The sequence below is a fragment of the Juglans regia genome, chromosome 15, assembly GCF_001411555.2.
Source record: "Juglans regia cultivar Chandler chromosome 15, Walnut 2.0, whole genome shotgun sequence".
NCBI classification, from domain to species: Eukaryota; Viridiplantae; Streptophyta; class Magnoliopsida; order Fagales; family Juglandaceae; genus Juglans; species Juglans regia.
Window position 1 is genome coordinate 14,659,211 of NC_049915.1, and position 13,684 is coordinate 14,672,894.

At 32.9% G+C, this 13,684-nt stretch overlaps 1 protein-coding gene across 2 annotated transcripts; it reads right to left on the reverse strand.

Moving 5' to 3' along the window:
* Positions 1–8,299: 8,299 nt before the first annotated feature.
* On the reverse strand, positions 8,300–10,835 carry LOC108994562 (tryptophan synthase alpha chain-like). Of its 2 annotated transcripts, XM_035685712.1 has the most exons (3): positions 10,150–10,835; positions 9,594–9,986; positions 8,300–9,513 (listed from the first exon to the last, which is right to left on the reverse strand). In XM_035685712.1, exons 1-3 carry the CDS (start codon positions 10,279–10,281, stop codon positions 9,466–9,468), a joined length of 573 nt encoding a protein of 190 aa, XP_035541605.1. In that variant the 5' UTR covers positions 10,282–10,835; the 3' UTR covers positions 8,300–9,465. The 2 variants fall into 2 exon arrangements, with proteins under 2 accessions (XP_035541605.1, XP_018825358.2); XM_018969813.2 differs by having other exon boundaries at positions 8,300–9,986.
* Between the last annotated feature and the right edge of the window lie 2,849 nt (positions 10,836–13,684).

Sequence of the window (13,684 nt, forward strand, 5' to 3'; positions counted from 1 at the left end):
TTCAGATTTTTCCCATTACTAAAGTAAGTTTGGTAATTTTTATCTATAAATTCATAATAAATATAATCATTAAAATATATATTCATAATTACACAAAGTCACAAATATCTCATCCATTGAATGTGGCCCACCTATCTCCCTTCTCAAAAAAGTTAAAATATATCATCTCACATTTACATCCAAACATATGGATCCACAAATTTTTCTAAAACCATTTCAAATTCTCAACTCAAAAATTTTAATATTATTCACTAAAATTTCAAATTTTTTTATCTTATCTCACATGACCATGCTCCCTAATTTATAAGCCATGGGATAATGAAGTTTGGGCTTGTTTTTACGTTTGGTTAGTATTGTGTTGGGCTTGTGTTTACGTTGGTTTAAAACATTTTGGGCCTGTGTTACGTGGATAACTCTTAAGGCCTAATTTGAATAGTAAGTTTGGATGGGATAGAATAGAATGAGATGAGACGAGAGTTAAAAGTTAAAAAAATTATTATAGATTATTATTATTTTTTTAGATTTAAAAAAATTAAATTATTTATTATATTTTGTTTGGAATTTTAGAAAGTTGTAATGATTTGATGAAATAATATGAGATGAGTTGAAATGGTTTCACTATCCAAACCAAACTTAGTCATAAACTTGTATTCTTATTAAATTATATTACTAAATTATATTTATTTATGATTAGATTATAGTAATATATTACAATGATTTGAATTTTAAGTATGATCAAATTTAATTATTGAAACAAATTTGTGCTATTTATTTTGACAAATCTTTTGATAAAATTATTCTATTATATTTATAATTAGAAAATAAAGACATGTTATGGGGATTTAGTTAATATTAGTATTTATTAGATTTCTTGTAAAATTGAATAATTATGTTAATCATAAGTGAATTAAATTATTTTTCAGAATATAGTATAAACTTAATTAAATATAATATTATGACACATTTTTCTAAAAAATTAGTGACTTACATTACTTCGTATAAGTGACAGATCGAACTATGAAGTGAGATTTCGGAATCATCACTACGAGGTAACTAGCTTGATCGTAAAATTAAGATTATCGTACATTAACTAATTAGATAGATTATTATTAAAGTCAATTCTTTGGAAGTCAATTTTTATGTTCTACATATATCATGATATTTACAGGCATGCCATTCATTGTAACACACGATCATATTTAATTTTGTGTTTTCTAGTTAGATATGTTATTAAGTATATCATACATCTCACGTTGCATAATTCATATAAGCTTTCATATGATAAAGTGTAAGATAAAGATCAAGATTAGAGGTGTAAATTGGTCCGGTTCGGTCTGGGGGGATGATGGACCTAAACTTTAGGTCCATTATCTTTTCAGACCGGGCCAGACCATTAGCTATCGGTTCGGTCTGATCTGGTAAGTCCGGCCTAGTTATTTTGTTTCAAATTTTTTGTTTTTGCAAATAAATTAATAAAAAAATTATTTAAATTACTAAAATGAAAATTAAGTGAATTATTAATGTAGATTATGTAACTAACTCATTAAAAACATATTTACCTATAATTAAATTTATGATGTTGATAGTTACTACTTACTAACTTTTACTTTTTAGTATGCATAATTATTAATAATGTCCTACATTTTATATCTGTTTAATGAATATCAAATAATTTCATTGTATATAGATTATTCATGCTTGCTTGCAACTTAGGTATTTAAAGAAAAAATATCTAATTAATTTAATTAAGTATAAATAGTAGAGTATGTATGAATGTATTATGTATCAACATATATTATCATATGATTTATTATACATTATTAATTAATAACATATATTATGTAACATTTTATATGGTCAATAATAATAGATGAGAATTACATAATTAACTTATACAACTACTCTATATAATAATATATTATATACATCTATAATCTTTTAAAAAATATATACTAATTTGGTCTGTTTCGGTCTGGTCCTGTCCAAAAACCAGAGACTGGACTAGACCAAACCCCTTCGGTCCCACAAATGGTGGATTGAAACAGACCACACATTTTCGATTCGGTCCAGTCAATTTTTCCAGTTCAGACAAAAAATTCTTCAGTCCTAATCAAAATTCATAAGATGGCCTAGAAATGAATGGTACCAATGCAGTAATGGGTGGATGTGCAAGTCACAGACCTATGCGTGGTCCACCACAATATGTTATTATATGATCAGAAAGGTGTGTTGGCCAGGCAGTTAAGTCGATAAAATTATAAGTCATACATGTCATGAGCATATGTTTGAATAGTCAAGATTTTAATTATCTAAGTATGAAATATTTTATGAAAAATTTAAGTTTACTATATTTATGTTATATTGGGTTTCTTTCTGAGTCGTTGACTCATTTTAGTTTTGTTTCATATTTTTAACCATCGAAGTGATGATGATAATGAGGACAAGGAAGTGGTTCAGGCTTATATTGAGCAGTCTGATGTAGTCTAGTCGTAGATATCTTAAGGGGTGGTGGTTTGTATAAGGAGTTGAGTTGAGATAATATGAGATAAATGTTGAAAATTGAATAAAATACTGTTAAAATATAATTTTTATTTTCAAATTTAAAAAAGTTGAATTAGTTATTATATTTTGTTTGAAAGTTTGGAAAAGTTATAATAATTAGATGATATAAGATGAGATAAGTTGAAATAATTTTTGAATCTAAACAAGGCCAGATTTACATTATGATAATAATTTGAGTGGCTCTACAGCCACACATGGGGGGCTACCGATTGGGGCTCTCGACAATGCATTTTCTTTTTTGGCTATTTTTTCATGTGTTTTTTTAACACTTTTAAATATTTGAAAAAAAATCACAACATCATTAAAAAACACTTTCTTAATCATTAAGTAAAAAAACATTTTGTCGAGAGCTCCCATGTGTGGGTTTAGCATTTCTCTAATAATTTTACCAATTTAGATTACTTGGATAACTTTAAGACAGTTTATTTAATAATTTTTTATGAGATAAATTATTGTTCTTATAAAGTGAAAGATAATCAACTCATCTATTGTAGAGGGTTGGTAAAGATAATTTTAAAACAAAAAACAAAATGTTCAGCATAGATACAACCAATTAAGATAGATCTCCAATAAATTTTGGAATTTATTAGTTCTATATATAGTTTAGTATGATAGAGATTAATTTAGGTAAAGGAACAAATTGAAGAAACAATGGAGCTAAAACGGCCCATGCCGAAGATGGTGGTTACACATGTGGAGCATAAGAAAGACACCCGAACGATAGCGTTGGAAGCTTGGGATTGGGCAAAAAATGCGGACATGTTTGACAAATGAGTTATTCTGGGCATCAGCCCATAGCCACAGCACATCCGTGCTGTGGTTTTTTTTTTTTTTTTTCTCACCCAATACACTTAGTGTGCAGCGACTGTTATGCACAGTAAAATGCGATTTATATTTTCTCTTGACAAATTGACATTTCCATGTAGAGAAAAACTTCAAACTCGATTATGGTGTTCATTTTGTTTATCGTGGGTACGACTGTAGAATATTACCCTTGGTTCTGTCTCAGTCTCCACAATCCTCTCTTCTTCCGTTTGTTTTCTTCCGTTCTCTAGGGTTTCCTTTTCCTTTCAGTTTCTCTCTCTCTCTCTCATATCCAACCCATCTGGTGAATCTGCGTTCTCTCTCCAGTCTCTCTCTCTCTCTCTCATCTTCGTTCTCCCTGCAACCCATCTGGTCTTCGCCTCTCCAATGCAAGAAATCGATTTTTCTTCCCATCTCCACAATCTCTATAAGTGGTAATGACTAGTCGCTTGATTTTTCTATAAGAACTGCATATTGTTATGATTAATTCAGCAATATGAAAAAATCTAATTATAATAACTCCATATTATAAGAACTTCCATTTCTTTCAAGGGCTTCAAATTTAGTAAATGCTAAGACCACAAATCTGTGGCCAACCATGCAAAAAAATAGAAACATCCACCCCCAAATGGAAATACATAGCAGTTGGTCACTATATTAATTTGGAAGGGTAAGGTTCCTCACTTCGGCCTGAGGAGAGCGAGAGGGGGGTGGGGGGGGAGAGAGAGTGAGGGTCGAAAATATGACCTTCGAGTTCAGAGGAGAGAGAGAGAGAGAGAGGATACACGGGTGAGGGGAGAGGAGAAACACAGGAATCGGGAGAGGGGGAGAAGCCCTACAACTAATTTGATTTTTCCGCCACAACCAATTCTATTATACATTTCCTAAAACTCATACGTGTCAAACTATGATTCGATTGTGTAAAACTCTATTTTCACCTAATCCTGCTCCCAGGTGCTCCCTTCCACAAAACCACTGCCCAATGGCGTTCATCAAAATTTCGCTAACATATTAGTTTTCTGATGGGAAATGATAAAGAAATGAAATTAACACAAAAATATGTGATATATCTTTTAAGGGTGGCTCTACAGCCACCGCTTCCAGTCCCGTTGAGAGTCACTAATAGTGTAAAATATTGTATTTTTTATTTTATTTTTTTATACATGTAATTTTTTAACATTGTAAAATATTTAAAAAAAAAAAAATTATAATAACATTAAAAAACACTTACTTAATTACTAAGTTAAAATAATAATAAAAAAAAAAAATATAGCTGGACCGGGAGCGGTGATAAAAGCTTTTTCCTATCTTTAACTCTTTGCTAATTTACTCTCGCTTCATCCTTATAAAAAATCTCTTGACTGTCTCTTTGTTTGTCTCTCTCACATCTAAACAATCCGGGTTTTTCTTTCACTTTCTCTTCGATTCAATCCATTTATCCTCGATTCAACCTATTTTTCATTCAGTTTCCCTTCGTCAAAACGTCCCAATCTATTCCCTCAAATAGAAAATAGCTTGCCTCTCAAGGTTCGAAGGTCGATAAGTAAATTTCTTAAGAATACTACTTATCAAAAAAAAATTTCTAAAGAATACTAAGGTTAATGGTGAATCAATCAATGAAATATATTCTCATCAATAAGGGGAGGTTTGGATTCATCTAAGAGTGCTTCTACGACCACATAAATTGTATATGTAACGCCCCATCTCCGAGGGTCCAGAGAGTTAACTCATGTCACTTAAAAATCATTTTTCCTTCCATATAGTACATACTCCAATTTTTCTCTATCGCACAAAATACTCAAATATTTACATCAATTACTCCAAAATAACTATTTTAAGACAATACAAAATCATTTTTTGTGTTAACATTGTTTGTTTGGTGGTTTTTTTTTACAAGAATGGTTTTTGCTTGGTTTTCCTTCTTAGTACGTCCTTGATTTGATGTTTTCTGTAAGTTTGACACTTGGGAGCGGAATTTTTGTAATACTAAGTGTCGGTCTGTAACCACGGTATTCCTCCGCCATAAGTGAGGGCTATTAATAAAATTTGGGAAGGGGTCACTCATGGACAGGTGATCTCGGCTCTTCTAAAAAAAAAAAAAAAAAGACAATACAAAATCTTAATATAAACATCAATCTCCCAACAAATTACATCATCAGAGCACAACAAGCTTACTGAATGAAAATCCTCAATACCCATATAAACCTTCTATGCTTAAACCATCATTCTTTTTCACCCATGCTCCATATCCTTGATCCTCAACTGAAACATTTAAATCATCTGAAAAATATTGTGAAGATAAGGAATGACTTATCAACAACTCAGTAAGCAGAGAACATATACTAGTATGTAAACATGAGCCTTTTCAGAAAGTTCAGCATGCAGAAACAAAAAATATTTTATTTTTATATGCAGATCTCAGAAAAATGTGTTATCATAAAATTAGAGCGACTTTTCAATCTTTTCATACTCAAAATCAACAATTCATATTTAAGGATTTTTTTTCATATTCAAAAACGCTTTGACATAACATAATTGAACATCTTCATCTTATCATATCATATCATATACCATGTTTAATCCCAGTGGTAGGGTTGTGCTATCCCCGGTGGCCAAACCAGGCAGTATCATGTGGTGAACTTCCCCCTTTTCAATCTCGGAGTCCCGAGTGTGCACACAGGAAAGAACACGTAAAAAGACCACTTTGTTTCCAAAGTGGGTGCACTCTATCATATCATGGTGGTACCAACCATATCACGTGAACCAGTATCATCATCTCAGAACCATATTCAGAACAGATAAGTATGCCAAAGTTTTATCATATCCATATCATATCAAAACACGTGCGAAACGTATTCATATCATTTCCATTTGATCAAAAACAGATCAAAATCATTTCATATCACGTGCATAAAAATCTCAGTGATATCATATTCGCTCTTTTGCATATTTCAGAAACATGTCAAATATTGCTCATGTCTACACATTTCATGTCAAAAACATTTCTTTTCTCTTTCATATGTATCTCATGATGGAATGCAAAACATATATTGAGGTTGTTTTTCACTTTTTCTTTTTAAAACAACATGCACATTTTTTTTTTACAAACTAAACTCAGTTCATTTTTTTTTTATGCAAATCTAGCATAGGAATCCCGCTTACCTGGACGACTTAACTTTTCCAGAATTTTCCTCAAATATGTCAAGTCGACTATAAATCGTCACCTATAAAGATAATCACGTAATTTCCGTAAGTTTCTAATCAATCACGTATTTCGATATTTAAACCTAAACTTAAAAAATAACCTATTTTAATTCCTCGAAACTTAAAACCCTCATAATTCCAAAAATATATCATCACTTTCTAAAATCATCAATATCCACCATAACGGAAACGGTTTTAAAACAGCAAGTAAAATAAAATAGTTCAAACGTAATAAAAAATTAAAATAAATAATTAAACCCAACAATAAGTTAATTTAATATGAAAAGAAATTTAAACCCATAACAATAATTAATAATAAGAAAACACTTCAAAAATAATTTTCGTAAACTAAAAATCATAAAAATAACCCAATAAAAAATCCGATAATTTTAAAACAAGAGAATAAATTTTTGAATCAATAAAAATAATTCCTTCATTAAAAATACACTAAAATACGGGGTGTTACATCCTCCCCCCTTAAAAATAATTTTGCCATCGAAATTTGTATGGTCAAACTTCACGTTAACGCAGGATACAAGATACAACTCAAAACACACTAAAAAAGACCATACAATCAACAACTCCCAACAAGCATGAGTAATGTTCTCTCAGGTCTATTCCTATAGGTGATTCCATCATATTCGTATTAGTCCCCCAGTGGCATATCACGTCCAGTATTCCTAGGGTGGTTATGATATCCAAAATCTCATTTTTCCAGAAGAGCCTTAATACAACACCCAAAGAATCCCAATGATTAATAGCTCTATTCGATAATCTATACTAACCTCAATCGACTCCTACGGTATAATTTCCAAACCTTCATTGTATTCTACCCTTGGTAACCTAATGGCCACTTCCAAAGTGAATGATCAATAATATAATTGGTGCAACTGAGTGATTAAACTCAAACTACAAGTATCATCTCAAGAATTCAAGTCATTACTAATTCCTCAAAGTAAGCACAAAATTTGAACTCCTAATTACAACCAAAATATTATGCTCCTGCTGCGCCCTCTGATAATTCGCCACATGCATAAAATTTATGTCCTCATAAAAACAACACCATCGAGCACAAGATGGCTCCATAACTACTGACCAGAAAACTCTTATCACATTTTGGTAGAAAAAAAAAAATGCTTGATCTCCCAAAACCATGAATTATTACACTTTTTCCTCAAAATCACCAATAATGCCCTCCTGAATCTACACCAACTATCATCCTTAAATTTGGTATGGATCAAATTCCAAAACCTGTCATTATAACCCCGAACTAATAACAATTATTATCCAAACTAGATCAATACCTTTAATCCCTAGAGAAATAATCTCCTTGAAAATCCCTATATCAATAACTCAACTCTGATCAATCTCATTTTAATGGTTACTGACTAATCAGCCTCCAAAATAAATCAAGCTAGCACACCAAGCCTGCGAAATTAAAAACTTAAATCTTATTACAAATCAGTCATTCAAATCTATAATTCTAAAACCTTAAATTATAAAGGAATCACCTTCTGAAATCTGTAAAATTGACAAACTTATATACAATAATAAAACAATCAACTCCCGAAGCTTTCAAAAGAACAATATTCAAACGCATACAATTTTCCAGATCATTCCTTATTCTATTCCCTTCTCTGATTTATACCTCCCAGATCCTTACAGCAAAAACCGTTTAACAGAAAGGAAAAATAGCTAAGATGACTGAAACAGTAAAGATTAAATGACAGACATATAAAATGCAACACTTAAGGCTCGAAATGCACATCTTAACAAATGATAACCAAAACACATCGTTTTCCTTCAACCTTCGCCTGACACCGTATTCCTTCAATCCTGCACGACACTGTTTCATCTTCAGCAGTTCACTTCAAACTCCTCATTTCAGCCTCTGCACATCTTCGAACTCCACCCAGTTAGGTTCATAACATTCTCCCCTCCTTAGAGCACCTTAACCACAAGCTGTCGTTATACTTTAATCCTTGCAAAGGTGAACCTGGCATCCAACATTTCCACAGTTTCTTTTCCCTTTCCTCTATCAAAGGGCCACAAGATTTGTTCCTCTATCAAATGGTATTTCCAAGTTTTAGCCAATTGATTCCATACTATAGCAACATCAAAAACATGATCTTTTGAATCCTCATGAAGACGAGATGGGCTACCAACACTCCAGATCAATGTTCCTTCTTTCATGTTGAGTTTCTTATCAAAATAAATAGCAAAGCTGCTTGGTAGAAACCCATATATTGACCCTCTCATTAGTCTAGGAACATTTTGATCAATTGGAACCACATTACCCAATGTTACCACAGCAAAGGCATGAAAAAAAAAATAACCAAAAAGGTCAATAAACTTTGGGCCTTGCACTCATGAATGTTTTTTGTATTGAATGGATTTCTACTGGCATATTTGTGAGAATGAAAGAAAATAGGGCCAATGCTTCCAAATATCTTCCCAATCCAGGTTCGAGGATAACCATGAATCCTGACTCCACTCAAAGGTCCCTTGCTTCATGAATTCCAGAGCCAGTTGATACTTGTGGAAACTGTGTTATGATATACACAGATAACAAGACTTCCCATAGTGATTCAAAATCCTCATCCTTCATTGTCGACTCGAAACACTCCCTAATACACTTGCATAGTACAGACAGCCTCTCGGTGTTGATCTCAAATTGGTTCTGGATCAGAAATTTAACAATCTCAATTGGAGCAGCAGTTGTTTGGGATACAGTAGTAGAGACCTTGTTATTACTCCTCACTGACATTTCCACAAATAGCTCTAGGCGCCATTCCTTGTACGTACACAAAAACCATAGCATTCCATAACTCCACATATCTATGAGGCATTTTCTCAAATAGCTATCTTGCATCAAATAAACACCCCATTACTCTTTTATACCCAAAATTCATCCATGGGATCCACTGAGAGACAAGCAAGCCCTTGCCCGAAACACACCCCAGTAACCATGAAAAACTCAACGAATTAGAGATTACTGCAACATAAGCATCAAATTGACTCACCTCTTTGACACCACGCTTGAGAATTGGATTGTGATATGAAAATAATGCAAGTGGGCGAGATAATTGTGGAACCACCTCCTTCCGCATTAAAATAATTGCATTGAAATAGGTCCCACTTGCCAAGGTACGTGTAGCCGCAACCTGGATAACTAGACCATCTGCCAAAGGATCAGAGTATGGTGCACCCAACTCAATTATGTCTGATCCGCAGGAGTCAAGCACCTTCAATGCTTCTATTGTGGTACAAAGGTCGGGATCACCAACAGTGATGTATGGAGTAGATGCCACTTTGCGTTGTTTTTTCAATCTTATGAAGGTCTCCGAGAGTCTGACGGTTTGAGTAGTGTTGACAGCAGCCAGTGGAGTGAATCTCCTACTCGGGATTGCTAATCTCTAGCAGGGAAAGCGGATAAAAGACCAGGTATGAGGTTTCTTGTTCAATTGAAAGAAGCTGGTGGCCGGTGAATTCAAAGCAACATCCATTGGAGAAAAAGGTTTTCACTTCATCTGAGGGATGGAAATGAAAACGGTGTATGTTGGTAAATTAGTAGTATACCTTGTTGAGGACAATATCACCCACCCCCACAAATATCCCAGGCCGAGCACGGATATTTGGGATTGTTGGATATGTTCTTGCCGTGTGTGTACCTAAAACCGCGACGACATCCCTATCCTTGGCTAAGACCATGTCGACAGTCGAGTCGAGGTCCTTTCTTCGCAAGTTCTCATCATCCCACCCATGATCCAACCTATATTCAAAACCCTAAGGTCACTAGCATTGTCAGAATGTCGCCGAGTTTTGGGACTTCCGGATGAGGACTCAGATTTTCCAGTTGGTACTTATTATTTGAGTCTTTGGAGGGACTTATCTTGTGGGTTTCTTGTGAGATTGGGTCTTGTATGTAAACATACCTTATCTAGGACAAGGTTTTAGGTTGAGGTTAGAGAGGGTTCTGCTTGAAAAAGGACGTTAAGCTTTGAATGGGTTTTCATGATGAATGAGATTTGCCAATAGGTTGCCGGTCAAGGAAAAAGAAAGAGGGCAAGGAGCGGAGACACTGAAATTCACCACCACCGAGATCAAATTCCCATATCGTCTCCATAGAATCAAGGGCGTCTCAGTCCTTACTGTCCGTGTTGTGAACGGTCCCAATCTCTGGGTATCCTCCTTTGTCGGCCATGGTGTGATCTTTGGGGACAACTTTCGTGGACACCGGCCACACTCTCCTCCACCTCCACTTACTTTTCTACACCTTCCTTCGTAACTTGATCTTCATCCTTCGTTCCATTTTCTTCATGCGCTATCGATTTTTGTGTTTCTTCGGTTGAATCCGTAGCTACCAAGTTTTCTTCGTTTAATCGGTTCGGTCCAACTTGATTTTGGACAAAATTTAGGATCAAATCGGTATATATTGATTTTGTATTTTTTAAAATAGATTACGTACCGGTTATCCTCTTAAATGGCTATCTTCGATTTTACCAGTTTTCGATCCAGTCCGGTCCAATTTTCCAATTTTTTAAAATGTAAGTTTGTCATTAAAAAATAAAAATTTGTTAATAACAAAAAAAAAACTGCTTCAAAAAATCTGTTCTAAAAGTCTGTTCCTATTACAAAATCTGTAATACAGAATCTGTAATACTAAAATCTGTAATACAAAATCTGCACTACTAAAATCTGTTATACATTTAATAGACTATAATGATTTAGTTATAGTGATTAGTATTAGTTATATATTAGTATAAGTATAACTATAGTGTATATTAGACTATTAGTATTAGTTATAAATATATAGTGATTTAGTATAGCTATATTAGTATAAGTATAACTATAGTCTATATTAGACTATTAGTATTAGTTATAAACTTATATATTAGTATAGCTATATAATATTTTAGACTATATATAATATAATTTAGTATATATATTTTATGTTTAAAGCATATGATCAATTAAATTTTCATTTTTAAGATTAAACTTTTATTTTATAAATTATAATATGAAATTATTTCATATATGATATATAATTATATATATTATATATAAAAATTTCACATATAATTATATATTATATATAAAAAATATTTTGTATAATATTAATTTTGTATAAAACTTATATATAAAATATTAATTTTTTTCACAACCGGTCCGGTCCGATCCGGTCTCGAAAATCGTAGAATCGGAACTGGACAGGTTCCAACCGGTTTGCATAATTCAAGAACCGATCCCAGACAGGAGCGGTTCATTTCCGATTTAAATTTACACCCCTATTCCTCCTGGTCTTGCCACTCCACGAGGGATTGCTTCAAAATCTTATAATTTTGTGGGCTTGGTTAATTAAATTCTTGAGCTGCAGAAATGTATAGTGTATATAGTTGATTTGGATATGAAGTTTACATTTGTATACACTGGATATGAGGGATCAGCGCATGACGCTTGTGTCTTCCACCATGCGTACAATGATTCATTTGCCCATTTTCCATGGCTGCCCGAGGGTAAACATCTTATGTTTTTTCCTTTTCCAATATTTACCCTTAGAAGTGATTTGTTTTTCTCTTTATAAATATTTAATTGTGTGCTTTGGATTTAAATGGATCTCTCAGGTCAATTTTATCTTGTGGATCTTGCTTTTCGACGCACTAAGGGATTTTTGCCCCTTATTCAAGAGAACGATACCACATGAGCGATCGTCACTACCAACGTCAATTTCGGGAGTATAAAAATGATTTTAATTACTGCCATTCAACAATTCGTAATATCATAGAACATACTTTTGGTGTCTTAAAAGAACGATTTAAAATTTTGAAATTAATGCCTGCATATTCTGTTGGGAGGCAATGACTCATTATTATAGCTTGTTGTGCGCAACATAACTTCATTAGAATGGTGACTCCCGATGACTGGCTATTTCAGAGCTGTAGCAGGATGCAACTCTCTGTTATTGATCGTGAGGTTGGTGATGAGGCATCCTTATCTCGTAATGTGGACATGACGACTAAAGGAAGCTAAGCTATGGCTGCAATAAGAGATGAGATTGTCATTTCTATATAGGAAGGTAGGGGTGGCCATTGATGATATAATTAAAAACTCAGCATATTTGTAAAAAAGAAGTTTTTGTTGTGATGGTGTAGTTTGTTTTTTTTCCTATACGTATTTCATACATCCCCTTGTTATTAATATTGCTACGATTGGTGCTTTCAATTGCACGATATTTCATGACACTACTTGACTTTGGAATGACAAATATATAAAATTGTACACTATAACGTCAATAACGTGTGTAATCAAAAGTAAAGTTATATAGAATATTAATGAGAAATGGTAGATCCTTTGTGATTTTAGACTGAAATCTTTGTGATTTTAATGAGCTTGTGAATTTTTTTTTTTAATTTTTTTAACAAATGTTTTAAAGGGTTTGCAACATATTTGTTGAAAAGAAAAGAAAATTGCACTTACTTGGTGCAGGCAGGTGAAATATGTTTGGGATGCTTGGATATACCTATGAAATAGAAGGAAGCAATAGAAAAGAAATGGTTTGGTCTGAACCACTACTTTAAATACCTTACCGTACCGGCTGGTACGGCTGGTATATGCTGTATCGGCCACTGGTCCGGTACAAGTATTGTCTATATTTCTGCTTGTACAAGCCTATATTTCAGCTTGTACTGGCCGATATTTTGGCCTTTAATTGTTTTTTTCATTTTTTTCAAATTACACGCTATTTTTTTACTTTCAATTCAGAATATGCTATTTATAATTTTTATATATATATTTATATATAATTTATTCATATGTAAATTATTATTTTTTAATATAATATATATTTTTATATATAATTTATTTATTTATCGATTATCTCGAAATGATATTAATATTAAAATATTTCGTTTAACTATTTTGATCGGGACGACATCCAGTACGGCAGTCAAAACTTTGGCGTGAACGCCCGTGCATGGATGCAAATTCGGCAGCCCTATCACATGGGGTTTTCATTAATTAAAATATTATCCATTTCAACAAAACAATACTCGCTAGGTCCCACTCTATAAAATACTATAAAAAAGTTAAAAATAATCTCATTGTATCTCTATAA